This window comes from Orycteropus afer, unplaced genomic scaffold (assembly GCF_000298275.1).
Source record: "Orycteropus afer afer isolate SDZICR_OR568_19922 unplaced genomic scaffold, OryAfe1.0 scaffold00084, whole genome shotgun sequence".
NCBI lineage: Eukaryota > Metazoa > Chordata > Mammalia > Tubulidentata > Orycteropodidae > Orycteropus > Orycteropus afer.
The window spans coordinates 10,858,923-10,881,174 of record NW_006921671.1 but is presented as its reverse complement, the minus strand read 5'-3'; the positions used below and the strand labels follow the sequence as shown (position 1 = coordinate 10,881,174).

The 22,252-nt window shown below is 35.5% G+C and overlaps 1 protein-coding gene across 1 annotated transcript in view; it reads left to right on the top strand.

Annotated features, from left to right (window-relative positions):
* Positions 1–22,252, top strand: part of KCNH7 (potassium voltage-gated channel subfamily H member 7) — a 250,790-nt gene that overhangs the window by 151,434 nt on the left and 77,104 nt on the right. Inside the window, exons 7-9 of the mRNA XM_042781076.1 lie at positions 7,419–7,818; positions 14,898–15,097; positions 15,608–15,610. Coding sequence (XP_042637010.1) covers positions 7,419–7,818; positions 14,898–15,097; positions 15,608–15,610 — 603 coding nt within the window. The remainder of the gene's footprint in view (positions 1–7,418; positions 7,819–14,897; positions 15,098–15,607; positions 15,611–22,252) is intronic.

The following is a 22,252-nucleotide window of genomic DNA, read 5'->3' as shown; positions in this document are numbered from 1 at the left end:
TCCTGAAAGGCAGCACTTAGTGATGAAGATCAAAGACCACAGTCTTCAGTATGGATTGCACCTCAATATAAAGAAAACAAAAATCCTCACAAATGGGCCCATAAGGAATATTATGACAAATGGAGAAAAGACTTAAATTGTCAGGGATTTCTTTTTACTTGGATCCACAATCAACACACATGGAAGCAGCAGTCAGGAAATCAGACGTTGTGTTGCACTGGGAAAGTCTACTACAAAAAACTTCTTTAATGTGTTAAACTCACTTCTGTCGAGTCAGATCTAAGTCATAGCAACCCTTCCTTGGGCTTCCGAGGTGATATCACTACGGAAGTAGATTGCCCAACCTTCCTTCCGAGGAGTAGCTGGTGGATTTGAACTGCAAGCCTTCTGGTTAGTGATCAAATGCCTTAGGCACTAAGTGTTAAGAAGCAAAAATGTCATTTTGAAGACTTATGTGCTCCTGACCCAAGCTGTGGTATTTTCAATCGCCTCATATGCATATGAAAGCTAGACAATGAATAAGAAAGACTGAGGAAGAGTTGATGCCTTTAAATTGTGGTGTTAGTGAAGAATACTCAAAGTGCCATGGACTGCCAAAAGAATAAATAAATCTGCCCTGGAAGAAATACAGCCAGAATGCTGCTTGGAAGCGAGAATAGCCAGACTTTGTCTCCTCTGTTTTGATCATGTTGCCAGAAAGGACCATTCCCTGAAGAAAGATATCATGCTCTGGTAGCATAGTGCCTAAGGCACTTGACAGCTAACCTTCCTTCTGAGGAGTGGAAGGTTAGCTCCTCAGAAGGAAGGTTGGGCAGTCTACTTCCGTAGTGATACTGCCTCGGAAACCCAAGGAGGGGTCTCTATGAGTCGGATTCGACTCAATGGCACATAACAACAACAACAAAGTAGAGGGTCAGTGAAAAGGGGGTAGACCCTCAGTGAGATGGACTGACATGGTGGCTGCAAAGATGTGCTCAAGCATAGCTAGGATTGTGAAGTTGGAGCAGGATCGGGGCAGTGTTTCATTCTGTTGTACATGGGGTTGCTATGAGTTGGAGCTGAGGCACCACCACCTAAGAACACCACCATGGCAAATCTTGCCTTCTGAGATGTCAACACTTAGAACCTAGAGTTACATGTTCATAAACCTCTGCCTTCCCTAAAAAATTTAGTATTCTGATTAGTTATTTGCTTTTTGACACCTCTCCTCTAACAATTTACTCATATTTTTCATGAATCTGAATTCAAAGAAGAAAAAACTTTGAAATATAAATACCTGCAGCATTCTTCTTGGGAAAGTTCCAACAGAAAATAGGAGTTTCTGTTCACATTTATATGTTCACTTCAACTAGTTTGATAGATAGTAGTGAAATGGATATGAGGTAAAACTTAGCAGGCACCCATAGAAAAATTCTGATCATCTTGTCAGTTTTCTTTCTGAATTCGCTATTTTCAATCAATAACTTAGTTTGTTGGAGATGAATTTCTAAAACATCAGATATACTCATGTTCATGTATAAATAACAAGGCAAACTCTGAAGAAATATATACATATACAGGTGTACACATAAATTATTGATGTTTCTGTCTTTAGAGTAGTATTCCTGGAAGTTAAAGTTTCCAGTGGCCTGTACCGGAGTTGTTGGTCATGCCTTCAAAAATCTGTGCCATGACAAATGAGAACTATAATGATCCCCAGTGGCATATATATATATATATATATATATATATATATATATATATATATATATTTCCATATACATAATATATAGAGAGAAATAAAAGAGCACTCAGTTTTAAAAAATCACTTTGCTTTCATTTGATCATTTATTCATCATTTATATGTGATGTATTGACTTCATTTTGCTAGAGATGACATCAGATAAAATTTTTGGTTAAATGTTTCTCAGAACAAATCTAAATCTGATTTTTTTAAAAATATAATATCCATATTTGTGTATTTTCTGTAACATTGGCCTACTTCTATTTTCATTTGATAACCAGTATTTGTTATCACTGTAACTAAAGAAAGAGAAACTGAGTTCAAATTACAGTATAATAAAGCATTCATTGTTTTAAAAATAAAAATAAAACAGGCTCAACAGTGAGGGCTGTTAAATATCATACTGTATTTCTGATCAGATTTCCTTCTTTCTAAAAGCCTTTTGGGAGAATGGCTAGATCATTCCCCAAGGTTCTTTGCATACTCAGATGTGATTCTATTAGTGAATGTATCTTTAAAAATACAGAAATAGTGTTCAACTGAACAAAAGATTAGAAACTAGTTTCAGTGGTAAGTTTTATTGGGCAAGTAATTCATTGGATGATGTAGACAGCAGGTACCAGGTCTGAGAGGGAATTGAATTGAAACCTAAAGCAAAACATGAGGATTCATGCAATTTGTTGTCTACTGAGTGTTCCCATTTCCCCATTTGTACACAAATATTTCTTGACAAATAGGACAGAATGAAGGCTTAAGTAGAAACCCTCAGTGATGATCCATCCTGACAACCCTGTGGATGACACTAAAAATCAGTTCTATCTCTTCCTTTATAAAAGAATAATTCTATTCACTTACATGTAAGCAAAGGTTTTAGAGAGCAAAATTCTGAAATAAAGTATTTTAAATGCAAAATTCCTGAAATGCTTGCTAAAAATAAAGCAGAATCATCTTGCAAAATTATTTTTAAAAACTCCTGCACACAAATTCCTCTCTTAATGATGAGGGTTTCTTACTTTGATTATAGCCAAGTTTTTTCTTGAGTAGAAAATTGTTTAATATTGATTTTAAAAATCACCTATTTTGATCTCAGACCTTCAAAAAAAAATTCCACTTGCACCATGAAGAATTTGTCTTATCAGTTGTAAAATGTCTAGTGAAAAAAGAAATCTCATAGTTGTCTTGAGTCTGGGTCTAGTATCTGACATATTCACAAAACTTCAAATGTTTAGAATATGTATATTTTAAACAAAGTTTAATTAAGAAAAGCATATGATTAGTAAAGTAACTTAACTTCTACTTCACTATAAAAATTATATCTGGAAATTTTATAAACCAGGAAAACTTTTTTTCCTATTGGAAATGAATGGTATTCATCAGCCACCCAGAAATTTGGCATAATTGAATTTGTGAAGGAAGAGGTATTTTATATAAAAAGCCAATTATCACAAAATCTATTAAAAATAAATAATCTTAAATAAGTAGACTTTCATTACTGTGACATTCTAGGAAAAGAGTTTCAAATAAAGGAGTTAAGTTCCAAAAGAGTATTGGTATTGGTAATAGAGGGACTTGACTCGTTAGATTTCATTATGTGTCCTTAGCTCTAGTTCATGGGCAGGACTGGAAAACAAAACACCTGGCTTCAGTTTACTGGAAAATGGTGATTTCTTTTAATATCTTCTTTATTATAATATTTTTCATAATAATAATTATACTTTATAATCTAATGAACTTTTGTGCTTATGTCAGTCTCCACCAAAAGTAACAATAAGCAGACAATTTTTTCAAAACCAGTGAAAAGCTAAAGAAATGACATCTAAGAAATAATCCTTCATCTCTATTAAACTACTTTTAAAATTATTCTCAATGGATATATGGATAGATCTATTTATGATCATTTCCAAAATTGAAAACCACAAATATTTCCATAATAGTATGGCTAGATATTACGTGGAATTAGATATAGTACAAGATAAAGCATGAATTCTGAAAACAATTCTACTCAGCCATATTCTGATGTTAACACAACTAAATTATAAGGTATTTGCTGGGCCCCTAAACAATGGCAACTAATGTTGTTGTTATGTGCTGTTGAGTCAGACCCGACTCATAGCAACCCCTCTTTGTGTTTCCGGGGCAGTATCACTACGGAAGTAGATTGTCCCGTCTTCCTTCCGAGAAGTGGCTGGTGGGTTTGAACCGCCAGCCTTCTGGTTAGCAGCCAAGTGCCTTAGGCACTACGCTACCAGATCTCCCGTGAGAACTAATAGTCCCTAGCAAATCAGCAAAAGGAGATTGATAATTTTTTAGTCTCCTTTCTGAGATTCTGGTGCAATCCTTTCTCACCTGAATCCTTTCTGGTATAAATTGGAGATGCTTTTAAGTTTTGAAAGAGATATTTAAAGTCCCTGAAAAAGAAAAGAGCTCTATCAATGCTAAGTGCTGTCTACAAAATACACAACTGTGGCTAACAGAGAATACTCAGGTGTGTTAACAGAACCTGATAACAACAGAAAGAAGGCCAAGCCATTTGTTACTTTGTCAGGCTGGCATAAGTAGTCACATTAGTGAATAAGTTACAGTCTCACAAGAGTAGGGCTTTGACCGTTGAAGTCAATATTCACTCATTCTTATGATATAACTGAAAGAAAAAACAACTCCTTAGTAACTCTCTTTCTCTGCAATTATTTTGTGTGAATAATGGAAATTTTGTTAAGATTTCATCTTACACAATATTTCTTAAGCATTATTTTGTCCAAGAAAAGTTAGGTCAATAGTATGTATGTATATATAATTATTTATCTGTTTAGAAGACTTACTACCATTTAGGTTTTATCTTCATTTTTATATAATACTAGAATAAACATCAGCCATTTCTCTGGAGGGAGGGCAAAAAGGGGTGTGGCATGCACAGCAAATTTGATTTAGCACCATAACATTTTTTACTCAACCATTTTTGCAGTCAGAAGAGTTATTAGTACTTATTTTTAGTATATTATAAAAACAGATCATTTGCTTTAAAGCATTTCACTTTGCCAACAAAATACCTAGCTGATTTTCATTATATTTCACCTGTTTTGGGGTTCAGAAAGAAGTTGTGTTCCACACAATAGAACTTTTGAACAATACTTTTCATATCTTTCTGAATTGCAGCCTAAATAAATAAGTAGCAGAATTTGGAGGTGAAATAACACACAACTTGAACTATGATGGATAGAAATGGTGATATATTAAACCAAGATGATCAGAGTCTGAGCAGTCAATGTATTTAGATTAAGCTTTTGTCTTTCAAAGTCCCTGCTATTTCTGATGGGGATGCAAGGCCCATGTTAAAAGGATTCCACTTGAGATTCCAGAGATCTCTGGTGGCCTGGTGCCTAAGGCATTTGACTGCTAACCAGAAAGCTGGAGATTTAAGACCACCAGCCACTCCTCAGAAGGAAGGTTGGGCATCTACTTCCATAGTGATACTGCCTTGGAAAACCAAGGAAGGGTCATTGTGAGTTGGACTTGACTCCACAGCAGTGAATTTGGTTTTTTGGGGGTTTGAAGTCTTGCATTTGGAAAGCATGGGAGCCCTACTAACCCACTTTAAAATATACAGTTCCTGCTTAGTAATAGAAACAAAAATGGATGGTCAAATAAAAACAAGAGGGTTGGGTATTATGTACAACAATGTAAGGTATGCGTTATTATTCTCATTTTACAAATGATTAAACTGAAGCTTGTTGTTGTTGTTGTTGTCATGTGCCATTGAGTCAGACCCGACTCATAGCGACCCCTCCTTGGGTTTCCAAGGTGGTATCACTACAGAAGTAGATTGCCTTAGAGATTAAATAAATAACTTGTTCAAGGTCACACAGCCATAACAGAAGCAGAATTCAAACACAAATTTTGTTCTAGAGTCCCAGCACCTAACTGCTAAGCAAAAATAATTAATGATCACAATAGTGGAAAGTTGACTTTTCTCCCAGGGAACCACCCAACACCAACTCACTCTCTTTTCATTCATTAAGAAGATGTATGCTTTTAAATCTGTGAAAGAGGGAAAAGATCTACTTCATCATCATTATTTTCATCATTACCATGAAAATAATACCTCAACATTGGGAGAGACTCCCCTCTCTCCCAAAATGAGCAAAAACTGGAATCCTATTGTGTTAAGCATATTTCAACTACCCAAGATCCTCTCACTTCAAGAGGGTTTTCAATACTAATTAGAAAGAATTCAGGGAAGAATCCACCCCTTGAGACTACAATAGCATGAGGGGAGGAGGGCATATTTCAACATTTTAATTAAAAGGTTTTTCTACTACTCAGTGTTCTTTTTTCCCCACCTCCCCAACCAAGCCAGTATTAATCAGTACAGGTGATAGTTAGATATGTGTTCTTAATGTACTTGGATGTATTTTGTGAAATAAACATTAACAATGAACAGATAAAATGACTCAATAATCGATTGGTAAACACCATGTAACTATGCAATAATTTTATGCCCTGTGGATTATATAGTACTTATAGTTGACATTATTTAGGAAACCTAAAAAATGAACTTGTAATTTGTACTTACCAGATTTTAAGTCCAAACAACCATTTAAATATCCTGTTATTATATGGAAGTATCCTATCATTAGATACCTGGTCAGTAGTAATCATACAATTTGTTATACATGTCACAACCAAAAGCTAATGTAATAATTATAATATCATTGAGATATCAAGAAACAATGGATCAATTTAACACATTTATAAGGAAAAATACATTTAAGTATAGTGCTTAATGCATCCGTGCAACCATGGAATAAGTGTTCCCACAGTTATGTGCTTGACTAGCTCATCCTCTTTATGCAAGTCTCTCTCAACTCTAATGTTCGTTCTTCAGCAAACCTTCCTTTCTACAGTGATTGCTAACCTTAACCCGCACTCCAAACATCCTCTATCGTCTTACTCTGTTTTATTATCATCATCACACTTTTCACTATCTAAAATTATCTTATTATTTATTTTTAAAATATTGGTCTCTTCTACTGGAAAAAGAACATTGTTTTTCTTCATTAGGGAAGATGCTCTCTCTTCTTCATCAAATAATTCTTTCTCTACTAGAAAAACAACCTTGTTTTTGATTCAACGCTGTAATCCCAGTGTATGGCCCTTGGTAGAAACACAGTAATGTGTGGGAACATTTGTTGGGTGCATGAACGATTTATTGAGTACTTACTACATACAAGAAGGTAACTGGGTGGACAACCATTAAGTGCTTGACTACATAAAGTTTGGCAGCTCAACCCCAGCCAGAGGTACCTGGCAATATCTGTTTCCAAAAAGTCACAGCCTTAAAAATCCTATGGAACAGTTCTACTCTGCTCACATGGGGTTGCTATGAGTCAGAATCAATACAAGGCAGTGAACAACAATTATTTGCAAAGGATTTGGTTAGAGCATAAAAGAAGATAGATTCTGTGTCTTATGGGTCTTATATGAAATTAACATGCCACACACTTTCAAAGTATTTTCCTAAACAGGAGTAAAATCTTAAAAAAAAAAGAAATAAGCTTAATACTTAATTCAAATATATACAGTTATCCTCAGTGGTACTGTATTGTTTGAAACTGTTTCTACCTATTTCACTTCACAGGAACATACTTTAAATTGTTTATCAACTATTATTTCTAATCATGCACATTTGTTTCCACAGACAACAACATTAATTGGTCTTTTGAAGACAGCTCGACTCCTTCGTCTTGTGCGAGTAGCCAGGAAACTTGATCGATATTCAGAATATGGTGCTGCTGTTCTAATGCTCTTAATGTGCATATTTGCCCTGATTGCACATTGGCTGGCTTGCATTTGGTATGCGATTGGGAATGTCGAAAGGCCATACCTGACCGACAAAATTGGATGGTTGGATTCCTTAGGACAACAAATTGGAAAACGTTACAATGACAGTGACTCAAGTTCTGGACCATCCATAAAAGACAAATATGTTACAGCACTTTATTTTACTTTCAGCAGTTTAACCAGTGTAGGATTCGGGAATGTGTCTCCTAACACCAATTCGGAGAAAATCTTTTCAATTTGTGTCATGTTGATTGGCTGTAAGTAGATTTCTCTTTTGTTAACTATTAGAATAAAACAATACTACAGAATTGGAATGTCTGAAAACATTAAGAATGACACAAAGAGAAAATTATGGAAAATTGTGTAGATAATGTGATTACATCTATGGACACTGTATACTATGAAATCTGATTCACTCATGAAGCAGACAGCTAATGTCTTTTAGGATCTCAGGAAACCATAGGCATAAAACTGGAATGACATGTGTTTGGGAATTCAAGAATTAAAACTTGCAGCTTATTTTCACTGTTATAAAAAGTGTCGATTATTTATTATATTTCTATTTCAAGCTAGGTCCAGATTGGTAGAAAAATTAGTTTACATTTATACCTATCATTCTCTCTATCATCTATTTCTCATCCATCCATCTACCTACTTATCCCTCTCACTGACTAATAGTTCCTTTCCCTGTGACATCATGCCAAGGCCTAAATGACTGTGCCCTTTACTTTGTGGAGTGTTAATATCATAAGCATATTCTTTAGAATAAAAAAAAAATTATTTGTCAAGCTGAAGATGTTTTAATGCTAAAATAAAAAAACATAATGTTAATATTTAAAAAATAAAATCAAAACCACACCAAAAATCACTTGCTAATACCAGGCAACAGTTAGCAAAAGCATAATTTTTAAAATTCTTTAAAAATTAATTTTAAAAGCTTAAAAAAGCATTGGCTTAGATTGTGCACAAATTTGAAAATAAATTTACATATGAAATTTATTTCTAAAATATTAACAGATTTACTAATGAAATGTGCCAAGACAAACTTTAGTTATAGAACTTAAATAGATTCTCTCAGTTTATTGTGTACTTCATTTAAAAGCACTTTATATATATATGTTTTAGTGTTTCAACTTCAGTAACATTTGCATAACTATACAACATTATATTTAAAGAACTTTAAAACATTCTACAAATTCAGGCAAATTCTTACCTATAAACACAGAAGTGGCATTACTACCGGAAGCAAATGGAACTGGAGCCTATCAGAAAAAGAAGAAATACCCATTCTAGAGAGACTGAATCTCACAAAGCAAACACAATCCCAACTACTTCTAATTATAACTGCAAGTAAATACTTTGTAGTGGCTATCAACTCTAATAACTTAGGTCACAAACAAGGCAAAGAGTTTGTTCTTGATGTTTCTAAAGTCACCTGTGAAAGAAAAAATATCACCACAGATACGAAACATAAACATCTACAGACCTAAATATAAAAGCTTAAACTATAAAACTTATAGAAGAAAATATAGAATATAATTTTTGCAACTTAGGAGTATACTGAGATATGTTAGATGGAACACAATGGTCCTTAATCATAGAATGAAAATAGTCATATTGTAGTTCATCAAAATTAATTACTTCTGCTCTTCAAAACAGGAGTTCTGGTGCTGCAGTGGTTAAGATATTTGGCTGCTAACCAAAAGGTTAGTAGTTTGAACCCACCAGCCACTCCATGGGAGAAAGATGAGGCAGTCTGCTCTGTAAAGACTTACAGCCTTGGAAACCATATGGGGCAGTTCTGCTCTGTCTTCTGGGTTGCTATGAGTTAGAATGGACTCGATGGCAGTGGGTTTGGTCAAAAAACTGTTAAGAAAAGGAAAAGGCAAATGATCCATTAGAAGAAAAGTCTCAATACTTGGATCTGAAACAGGACTTGTTTCCAGAGCAAGTGCCTCAAGTCATCCTCATTTTCAGCAAGCAAAGTTATGTCGTCAGCAGATCACAGGGTGTTAATGATTCTTCCTCCAATCCTGATGCCATGTTCTTCATATAGCCCAGCTTCTTGGATTATTTGAAGTACTTACTGATGAAGATTGAAGAATACAGTCTGCAATATGGATTACATCTCAATATAAAGAAAACAAAAATCCTCAGAACAGGACCTATAAGAAGCATTCCGATAAATGGAGAAAAGATTGAAATTGTCAAAGACTTCACATTATTTGGTTCTACAATTGACACCAATGGAAGCAGCAGTCAGGACATCAGACAGTGTATAGCACTGGGCAAATTGGCTGCAAAGGACCTCTTTCAAGTGTTGAAGAGCAAAGATGTCTTCTTGAACACTAAGGTGCACCTAACACAAACTGTTATTTTTAATCACCCCATGTAAAGGTGAGAGCTGGACAATGAATAAGGAAGACCAAAGAATAATTGATGCTTTTAAGCTGTGGTGTTGGCAAAAAATGCTGAAAGTACCATGGACTGATAAAAGAACTAACAGGTCTGTCCTGGAGGAAGTGCAGCCAGAATGCTCCTTGGAGGTGAGAATGGCCAGACTTCATCTCACCTACTTTGGTCATGTTGTCAGAAGGGACCATTCCCTGGAGAAGGATATCATGCTTGGTAAGGTGAAGGGTCAACAAAAGAGGGGAAGGCCCTCAACGAGATGGACTGACATGGTGGCAGGCAGCAGTGGGCTCAAGTATAGCAAGAATCATGGAGCTGGTTCAGGACTGGGTGTTGTTTTGTTCTACTGTGCATAGGGTCACTATGAGTCAGAGATGACTCAATGGCACCTAACAACAACTTCAACATCCAGAGTTTATCAAGAATCCTTGCCCTCTATATCAAGAAAAGAAACAACTATGTTTAAAAAGAAGCAAAAGATTTATACAAATATATCACAAAAGTAGATTCATGAAGTACATGATAAATAATAGGTATATGAAACTATGTCAGTAGCTGTCAGGGAAATGCATTAAAACATTAAATAAAATATCTTTCACTATAATGGCTGGATAATGAGAAAGGAAGACAGAATAAGCACATTCAAATGTGGTGTTAGCAAAGAGTATTGACTACACAATGCACTACAAAAAGAACAAACAATTCAGTCTTAGATGAAGTACAACCAGACTATTCCTTAGATGAGAAAATGAGGAGATTTCAACTCGCTTACTTTGGACATGTTTACAGGGAAGACCGGTTGTTAGAAAATGACATCATGGTAAAGAAGAGGGTCAATGAAAATAAGTTAGACCCTCAATGAGATGGATTGACACAGCTGCTGCAACAATAAGCTGAAGCATCCCAATACAATCATGAAGATGTCTCAGGACCAGGAAACTTTTCCATCTGTTACACAGAAGCTTGGAGCCAATTTGATGACAACTAACACCAGCACCACCACAATGACTAAAATTAAAAAGATTGGCAGTACCAAATGTTAGACAGAACATGGAACAATCTATATCCTCATACATTGCTCATGGGCATGTAAAATGATAAAAACCACTTGGAAAAGAGTTTAGCAAATTATTATAAAGTTAAACACACAATTACCATACAATTCAACAATTCTGTTCCCAAGTGTGGTAGTTAAAGTTGTGTGTCATCTTGGCTGGGCCGTAGTTTTGAGGGGCATGGCAACTGGATGTAGTTCTGAGACTGGACATGGTGTAATCAATTCCATGGTAGAATTTGCTTTAAGACATTAATCAATGGAAGGTGAGTTGCCTTCGGGGTGTGGCCTCCTTCCAGTGTATATGGAGAAACTTTGGGAAAGATCTCTAGTTTTTGGCACATTTTGGATCCTGCATTTGGCTGAGTCTTCATCTCTAGTTCCCGGACCTGTACCAGTGGCCTGCCATGTTGCCTGCTGATCTTGGGATTGTAGCACTTTACCTGAAGATCTCAAGTTCATCAGCCTCAGCAGCTAGCAGATGCATGAGTTAGGAGAAGCCTCCTGATTCAATGGGCCTGCAACAATGTGCAGAGCTGAAGCCCAAGGTGGAGGGCCCTTCACCCAGTCCCTAGAGCCACCACACTGAATTTGGACTTCTAGCCTCCTAACTTGTAAAAGAATAAATTCCTGTTTGTTAAAGTCATCCACTTGTTGTATTCCTATTATAGCAGCACTAGAAAACTAAGACACTAGTGTTTAACTGTTGTTGTTATTGTTATGTGCCATCAAGTTGGACCTGACACATAGTGACCCCTCCTTGGGTTTCTGAGGCAGTATCACTATGGAAGTAGATTGCCCAACCTTCCTTCCAAGGAGTGGCTGGTGGGTTTGAACCACCAGCCTTCTGGTTAGCCTTAGGCAGTATGCCCACACAACACTTATATACAAATGTTCCTGGAAGTTTTATTCATACTAACCAAAAACTAAAAACAGCAGGTTTCCATCAGCAGGAGATGTAAACTATGGTCTAAATGCACACTGCAAAGATTTATTAAAAAAGAAAAAAGACCAAATTACTCAGCAATTAAAAAGAATTACTGATGCACACAACAGTCAAAAACATTATGCTGGTGAAAGAAGACACAAATGAGTATGTATTTTATGATTCCATATATCATAGAAAAATGCAAAGTAATCTGTAATGGCTGAAAAGAGATGAATGGTTATGTAGGGTCTGAGTAAATGGAGCAGAAAGCAAAAAGACATGATGAAACTTTTTGGGGTGATGGAGATATTCTATACTTTGCTTTTGTTTACATGAATAGATAAATTTGTCAGACCCACCAGCCACTCCTCAGAAGGAAGACAGGGCAATCTACTTCCATAGAGACTGCCTCTAGAACCCAAGGGTGGGGGGGTCACTATGAGCTGGAACTGACTAGAAGGCAGTGAGTTTGGTCTGGTTTTTTTAAAATAGAGCTATACACTTAAAATGGATGTGTTTTACTATATGTAAATCATACCTCAATAAAATTTATTATTTTAAGTTACAATTCTTATAAAAGTTGGGTAAAAGAAAAACAAAATGTGTTTCATCAGCATGTTTATGCTAATACCCCACTACTAACCAAGTATATTAGTTTTGTCAATGTATCTGATTTTGGGTGTGATGTGCTGAAAAATGCTGGAAGATATACCTATTTTATTTCTATAATACAAAACCTAAAAAAAACCTGATGAAATAAGAGCTCCCTACTAAGAAAAGCAAAATAAAATACTGAGTTTAGGAGAGAAATGTCCATATATAGTTTTCCAATTTTCCTTTAAGTGATATTTTATGCCATTTGATGGACATTAACTGAATGATGTACACAGAATATAATCACTCTATATTCCTCTCTTACTTGAAGCCTTTAGTTCCATTTGCTTCCTTAAAAGAGAGAGAGAGAAAAAAAAAAGAAATTGATGGTTTGGTTATAGTTTTAAAAGATATGATCACAGAATTTCCTAAAATAAATACTTCAATTGGTCATTTATGTGTGTAACTATGTACCTATATAATGTAGATTTTTACCTCATGTCAATGACTATGAAATACTGACTTGTAACCCAAACTAATGCTCTGGTAGCATAGTGCCTAAGGCACTTGACTGCTAACCAGAAGGCTGGCGGTTCAAACCCACCAGCCACTCCTCGGAAGGAAGGTTGGGCAATCCTACTTCCGTAGTGATACTGCCTCGGAAACCCAAGGAGGGGTCGCTATGAGTCGGGGGCGACTCGATGGCAAATAACAACAAAAACAACAACCCAAACTAATATTTTATTTCATTTTGAGGGCAATATGAAAATAAAAACATGACATTAATTAAAAACAAAATAAAAAAAATCTGACCTTTCTCCTTCATGTAATTATGTGGTTTAGGTAAGGAACTAAAAAAAAAAAAGGAAAAAATACTAGCATTTATTATGTGCCCTCTGATTGACTCAAATGAATTTTTTCTGTATTAACTAATCTATTTCCTGAGAAGTTTGAAGACCTAACAGTGCACCAATAAACATTTCCAACAGTAAGGAAGAGTAAAATATATTTCCCACATGAATCTCAGCAATCAGTTTCAGGCAAGTATTGCTAATTCCCTCCTTAGTCAACTTATTCGTTTATTCTAATTGGGCTCACCTCCTCTTCTTGTGTAAATTACAACCTAAATCGTTTTCTACCTTGCTGATGATTATTGTCTATCATAACCTAATCCAGCCTCACTAAAGCTCTCCCTAACTTCTATCCCCTTAAATAGAAGAAAACAAAAGACCACTTCTTTCACTAGGACTTTTTTTTTATATGGAGCATCTATGATAAATAAAGATCATGCTAACCAAGAGACAGAAATAAGGTGGAAAGAAAACAAATGTCCTTGGAAGATAGATTATTTTAAAACACTTAGTCTGAATCTGGACAAAAACCTATTTTCAAAATGATTAAGTAGCTTAAAGAGATAATGGTTTGTAAAATGTGTTTGAAACCAAAAAACAAACAACTGTTGGTAAACTATAGTTGAATCAAAGTGTTCAAGCTGTATTTTCTCCATTTTTTGGGTACAATGCTGATCCAGTGGCTTAAAATTATGTCATATCCTGTCTAAAGTTCTGACATACATCCTAAAATCAATATGCAGGTCATGTGTCATAATGTGACTTTCTGAAAAGAGCATAACATTTCTTTTTAGAATTATTAGAAACTGAATCCAAATATAAAGAGCAAATGAGAAAATTCTTAGAGAAGTTATTTTTAATCATAGGGTATGTTCCATTTAGTACTGAATATATAGCAAAGAATATCATAGCAGTTTCCTCCTATAAATGAAAGAAAAAATGCAATTTTTCTCCACAAAAACAAATCATATTCATATTCTAAGCCAAATATATCTTTTTCACATACAGAAATATTATGAAAGTGAATTTTAATTAATTAAAAATTGTATACAAGTAAACACTGAAAGAAAACTGAATTCCTTAAAACAAGTTATAATTTCTTAGTAAACCCAAAGTAGACAAAATGTTAAGATTATAGTAGATTTTTAGTATTACAAGATTAGATTTGAGGCTGAGAGGCACTGATATAATTAATTTAAATTGATATTTAACTCTACTTCTAAAATTGGCTTGATATTGTAAACAATGTGGTTTTATTTTAATTTAGAATCCATGGTGAATTTGGATAGAACTGGATACTTCTTCCATGTTTACCGTTAAAAATATTACATTCAAAAGTGTATTAGTTTATCTTCTTTCTGCCCCCCCCCCACGGGCCAATGGTAAATAATTACAACTGAATTGAGATCATCAAAATGTACATACTTGAGATTCTAACAGAATGGAATATGCTCAATTGCAGTATTCCTCCATAACTTTCTTATTTATCCATTACAGCACTAATGTATGCAAGCATTTTTGGGAATGTATCTGCCATTATCCAAAGACTATACTCGGGAACTGCCAGGTACCATATGCAGATGCTGAGAGTAAAAGAATTCATTCGCTTTCACCAAATCCCCAACCCTCTGAGACAACGGCTTGAAGAATATTTCCAGCATGCATGGACTTACACCAATGGCATTGACATGAACATGGTATGTATTTCTGTTTTCCAAAACTGAAGCAACACAGGCATTATAGCTATAGCCAAAATGGAAAAGCCAATCTCACCAGCTTTGAACTCTTTGCTTTTATTTTCCTCTCTCTGATATTTATTTTCTCCCCTGGAAATAGTCTCTCATGCTCAATCATGGCATTGCATGGTGCTATTATCTAGTTATACTGTGTGGCACAGGCATTATAACATGATGCAAACTGCTATAACTGTGTAGTAGGGTCCCTGCTTCTGGTTAGACAGAGCATTGCTTGACCTGGGACTTGGGTTTTCATCACATGGCCTAGATGCCAGCATACAAAATATCAAACCCATGTGCATTAAGATTTGACAAGTAAACAATAACAGCTATGATGCCCCAAATCACGATCATATTTAATATAATACTAATGAGAATCAATATTAACATTCTTTAATACGTAAGGCATGTTGAATATTTGTGGGCAAAATTAGGAAGAAGTTAAGATATATTGTAAGCACTTTTTGATAGGAAGTTTCATGCTTCTTTAAGGATAATTTTTTTATATTGTAAACAGTTGCCTATGTGCCCTTTCACTGTACCTGGTTTAATGCATCTTTCTTTCAAGGAGGAAATATGGATTCCTTCATATCTGTTAAACAAATCTGATATCAGTGATCACTTGTCATAACCCCTCCCTTCTCTATTACTGTTCAAAAATCAGCAAAATTAATAACATTACTGTAATCAAAAAAAGCTTTTTTTTCACTATTAGGGGAATTTTTCACATTCTTTTGACCATGTGTTTTGGTTCTAGATATTGATTGCTAAAGATGTATTATCAAACAAATCAAAATTCCATGTATATCATAGAGATATAATAAAATGATTAAAAATATGCTTCCCTCCACCTCGCTCTCCTCCACTGGACAAGAACCCTGTTTGTAAGAATTCTCTAGAAAATAAAATCACTCACGTTCAGAAACATCAAAAGCATAACACATATTTTTTGCATAAATGAGCTTCTGTAATTTAGATAGACTTTTTTTGTTGACCAGCACAATTTTAGCAAAAAAATAAAAATAAAAGCAAGTGTTGACAATTAGAAATCAAAGTGCAGAAAGCATTGCAAATATTGCCTGATTTGAAAGACATGTTAGGTGTGGATCAGTTTATCGTAGCTATGTGTGATCTATCTGACTCTAAATAAGGACATTCTGTAATAAAACATGTTAATTTGAAGGGTTAATCGACTAGCACATTTCATATAAAACGATAACTGAACTACATGACTTATTTCTAATCTTCCCAAAGCTCCTTGTGAAAAATTCCTTTGAGACCTCACTGAGAATATGCTTTAATCTCACCTACAAATTGACCACTTATATATGTCCATCATCATTATTGTTTTGATAAAGATATCAGCATTCAGAAGTATTTGGGAATCTCTAATGCTGGGTTAGCTGAAGGAGTGTCAAGAATTTTCAATCAAAACACGTATCATCCAATTTCGTTGTACCAGACTGTCAGATAATTTCAATAACTGTAGTATGACAACTATTTACTGTACTTCCCCTCTCCATATAACTCTAGTTTTGTGACCATTTTTGTGATAAAAAGTCTAATTTGTGACCTTTCATTGTTTGACTCTATTACCTATGAATATGGTTTATATACCACTTGCCTATTTACAATGTACTTATGAAAGATTTATCTCTTTCCTGTCTGCTTCACACCTTAATACATGGAATCACAACACCCACCGGTAAGAACAGGAGGTATTTATATCCAATTTAATACGCGTGTAAATTGTGGAGAACACCCTTGTTATCTGTCAGGTCTAGAGCTTGTTAAATGATTTCCAATGTTAGTTCTGATCTTTTTTTGCATGATGTAGTGGAGGAAACACAAAACAAGAAGCTGGGGGAGATAACGTGGAAGAGGCCAAGTACAGAATAGAAACTCTTAACTTTAACAACAGCTTGACCTCCTGTAATATTTGTATATAGTTCCCCATTCTCATAAAAATTTGCCTCTCTGCCCCTACCCTCACTCTGGTAAAGGTTATGGGTATACGGTTTGCATTAGATAACTGTCATAAAGAAAATGTCACTCTTTCATCATCCTCTATTTTCATGATATAGGTTCTTTTCTTTCCTCTCATCTGCATGCCTGTATTACATGATCCTGGAGTTTGTGAGCTCTAAACCATGTGCCATTGAGTCTTGCATGTGGTTTGGAGAGCTTGCCTTTGCATGACCTTCTTGTTTATACACAGTGTCTACATTTCTCATCTTGTGGCTGAAAAGTGAGTAAAAAATTAAAGTTCAAGAAACTGCAAACTCGACAAATGGAAATACTTGCTTATTAAGCACAAAATGCAAAACAAAGTTGATTAAAGAAAAACTACTGTATTCTAGACTATTGAGAGGTAAAAACAAACAAACAAAAAGTGGATATATTTTACCTCCAAAATCATTGTTAAAATCCCAGTGTCTCTAGTTTATTATTAACTAAATTGTAATTTAATATCAACTTAAAATGATTTAAATTTATGTATTTTGTTACATATGAATGTATCAAACTCTTGTATTCTATATCAGCATCCCATGTTATTTCATTTATATATAACTTTAAATATAATTTCTCATGAAGCATTTCAGAAAATCATTTTTAATGTTAGACCATGTCCAAATGAAGTATAAGGTTTCTGATCACATTATTAATTGACCTAAAATTATTTGTCATGACCCAAAATATTTTATTTTTTGATAGACCACACACACACACACACCCCCCTTTAAAATACCTAATAAGTTCAGTTCAGTCATACTCCTTATTCCTTACATCATTTGCTTTTTGTGAAAAAGCTGTTGCCAGAATGCTCCAAAACTAAAACCATTCTCAGAATACTTATGAACCCCCTTTCATTTGTCCCAAACGATTCAGAATACAGAAAGACAAGGGCCAGAATAATGAAGCTAGTGAAAGGAAACTATTATTTTGAGTCTGATTTCAGATTCAGAAATAATAAAAATGATCTCCAAGATGATGCTTTCTCATATTAAACTGAAATATCTCTGAAATGCAGTCAAGGAATTCTCCAGGTCAAAGTCATCTTCTGGCCCAGTCTGAAACCTTCTGAGATTAGCCAACCTCAGAATTAATTTTACTTACAACATCACCATGAACTGAGTATCCTCTTCCATGTTAGTGTAGAATCAAGTGTCCTCATATCACATCCAAGAGCCTACCTTAAATGGAGAAGGACCTTAATAGCTGTGGCTCATAAATTGTTTTGGATAGAGGGAAATAAACCATTTAGGACAGAAACCACATCATAATTTAGTATTACACACTAGAATAGAAAAAGAGCCTTTAAAAACATTTAATTAAGACTTTTTTACTCCTTACCTGGAAATTCATTCTCTCTCTTAAGTAATGCCTATGTAATAGAAAAAATATCAGAAAAGGGATTCAGAAGACCCAAGCACTAGTTCTCAATCTGCCACTAATCTTGGACAAACCACTTAATCTCTCTGCGGTTTATTTAAACCAGTCATTTTCAAATATTGTTCAAATACTAGAACTCAGAACAATTATAATAGAGCCTTTCTGATTGAAGATGGAGATTCAATGTGGAACATATTTCAAAAAACACTGGACAAATTTTTGAAGGCACAATGGAGAATGAAGGCAGGTAACCCAGAAACTATGTTAGAACAAAGGAGAATGAGTAAGTATTTAAAAAAAAAAAAAAAACCCTGGGTCATTAACGGAGTCAATTCTGAGAGACAGGCATAGAAAGGAATTGGAATAAAAACCTAAAAAGATGAATAAATTTTCAGCAAGGTAGATAAACAATTTTTACTTAAGACAGGCTGGAAAGGAAAAGGCATTGCTTTTGAGGGGTAATGGAGAAAACTCAACAGTATTTGTGCTCTATGGCCCAGTTTCCTTGGTCAAGCAGAGGCTAAATTTATTCCTGAGAAAACAGGAGGTGAGTGATAGGAGCCAAATTAAAGAGGATCAGAGTTTTTGGAGCAGACATCTTGGAAAATTCCATCAAGGACAACATAGTAAACAAAATATTTAGAACTACAGGGGATTCTAACAAAGTCAGTAAAAGTGGAAAATAGATTACTAAGAATGGTATGTTAATTAATAGAAATTCTTATTTCTTGGAACTGATGTGATTTTTAAGGATTGTTTTAATGAAAAGCTGATTTACTTTTACTTTGTTTTCTGGTTCCTCTTTCATCAGTCAGAGCAGTCTCTACCACTAATGCTGACTTAATATTTAAATCCAGTGTTTAACTCTATTCCATCAAAAATTTCATTGTTCCCATTCTCTACACATATTTAAATGATTTCATCTGTGTCAGACCTACTCATTCAGAGCTACTTCACTTACAGAATGTCTTGATGATATACCATGAACTAAAAAAAATTACTATCCAGTTAATTAGGACTTAAGGTGACTACGTATGTCTCTCAGAGTACAATTACTCTACATGGGGTTTTCAATGACTGATTTTTTGGAAGTAGTTGACCAGGCCTTTCTTCTAAAGCATCTCTAAATGGACTTGAACCACCACCTACTCAGTTAGTAGCAAGTACTTAACTGTTTTCACCACCCATTTGCATCTTTGATAAGCCATAGTGAAATCTAATGATGAACTCTTTCAGTTATGTCCAATTAAGCAACTCAGATAAAAATGATCTTTATGACATTAAACCCCATCAGAATATATAAAACAATATATAAAAACAAAACTTACAAAATAGCACAGCTTGACTTCACCATATTGTTATCATTCCTTCTTACCTTTTTCTAACAATTTGTATGCTAAAGTAGACAAATATGAATGAACATAAGTGATTACATCCCAAAAGAGGTCCAATACAGTCTTAAAAGTAAGTCCACAAACTTCACCCAAATCACAATAAAAATTAAAATTTTTAAAAAAAGTATAAGTCCACACAGAGACAGACAACAATCTGGATCAAAATAATGACCCACAGGCTTGTGACAACTTTTGGGTTTCTCTGAAGAAATGCTTAGTTACCATTTAGGACTTAAATTGAAATAGTTTTCCACAAAACACTTTAAAAAGTATTTTCATCTGCATGTAGATTAGTTGATAGGAATTGCCTAGCTCTGCAAAAACTGGTCAGGTAGTAAAATTTTGCACCAGTAGGAATTAACACAAAACATTTTACCCACAGTTACTTACTGTAGTAACACTCATGCAACAGATGCTTAAGAAAGGACAAGTTTTACCTGACCTTCCTATTTTATGCCAAGGCTGTTGACCCTGACGCTCTCAAAAATACCATGGGTAACAGCAAATACCATCTAGAACCCCCTAACCTGGAGAAATATTGGGTTAAAATAGGCTTCTGATATTTTCAGGTCACAATGATACTTGCTTAATTATCTTTCACAACTGATGATGATCACTTAATTCTCTCTCCAACCATCCTCAAGAACTTATTTTCAGTTGGCACCATGCTGCTTTTATGTAAAGTAAGTTTGTCAATGACAGGATCTGTCCTTCAGTGGTTCCTGAGTCAAGAATCATGACAGTGTGGCCTGGGGCTTTACCCATGATAAGCCAGCATTGTAGAAACATGCTTCTGCACTTTGCTTTCTCCTCTGAACAGTAGTAAGAAGGTGGAAATGGTGTCTCAAATTGTTTTACAACTCCTTAAAATAAGGGTACTATTTAAACAGGACTCTAGAGCATAATGTTTACAAGTGTCTAGAGTTTAATGTTTACAAGTGGCAACCATTTTGGATTTTAAAGTGATAGCATTCTCATTCGGATTCCAGGGACCTAAGAAAAGGCAGCGGCAGGAAGCAGGGTGAGGACAGAAAAGGCAAAGGGGATAGGAACAGATCAAGGATTCAACCGCAGGGAGCCGGGTGAGGAGAGGGAACCCAGGCCACCCACCACAAGCAGCAAGGCAGGAAGCAGGGAGAGAACAAAAAAGGCAAAGGGGGCTGGAACAGATCAAGAAGTTAGTCGCAGGGATCCAGGTGAGGGTGGTTGGAGGGGTTTCCAACAGCTAAGGGAGACAAACTTGTCTATCAGTTTGTCCTACTGTGGTGACGTGTTGCTGTGAGACTTGAGGCTGTGCCACTAGTGTTTCAAACCCACTGGGGTGCACCTGTTGCACAGGTATCAGCCCAGCTTGCAGACTGAGACAGACTAGGAAGAAGGAGGAGGCCATCCACTTCTCAAAGAATTGGCCAGGGAAAACCTTATGAATAGAAACACTGTCTGATACATTACTGCACAAATTTATGAATAGTCCAGAAACATTGTCCAATACAGAGGAGAAAGATGAGTCACATAGCTTAGAAAGCTCTCAAAGTAGGACTGGGAAAGAGCTTCATTATCAGAGTAAAATCAGCCTTACTCACATGGATAAGGTAAAGCTTTCGAGACCTCCATTTGCTGATGTGGCACCACTCAAATTAAGGGGAAACAGTGGCAATCATCCAATAATAATCAGAACATGGAATGTACAAAGTATGAATCTAGGAAAATTGGAAGTTGTCAAAAATGAAATGGAACGCATAAAGATTGATATCCTAGCCATTAGTGAGCTGAAATGGACTGGTTTTGGCCAATTTGAATCAACAAACATATGATATACTATGCCGGGAACGACAGTTTAAAGAGGAATGGCGTGGCATTCATCATCACAAAGGATGTTTCAAGATCTGTCCTGAAGTAAAATTCTGTCAGTGATAGGATAATATCCATATGCCTACATATACAGGGAGCTCTGGTAGCATAGTGGCTAAGACACTTACCTGCTAACCAGATGGCTGGCGGTTCAAACCCACCAGCCATTCCTCGGAAGGAAGGTTGGGCAATCCTACTTCCGTAGTGATACTGCCTCGGCAGCCCAAGGAGGGGTCACTATGAGTCGGGGCCGACTCAACGGCACATAACAACAACAATAACATATGCCTACATAAGGAAGACCTTGTAGGCATATGGTAGCAGTCTGGAAGAGCAGGAGAAAGGGGATAAAAAGCCAGGAACCAGGACAGAAGAGCAGTCAGCCCCAGGGTTACAGGTGAGGAGAGACAACTCAGAGACGCCTGAAGTAGCAGGCAGGAAGAGCAGGAGAAAGGGGATTAAAAGTCAGGAAGCCACA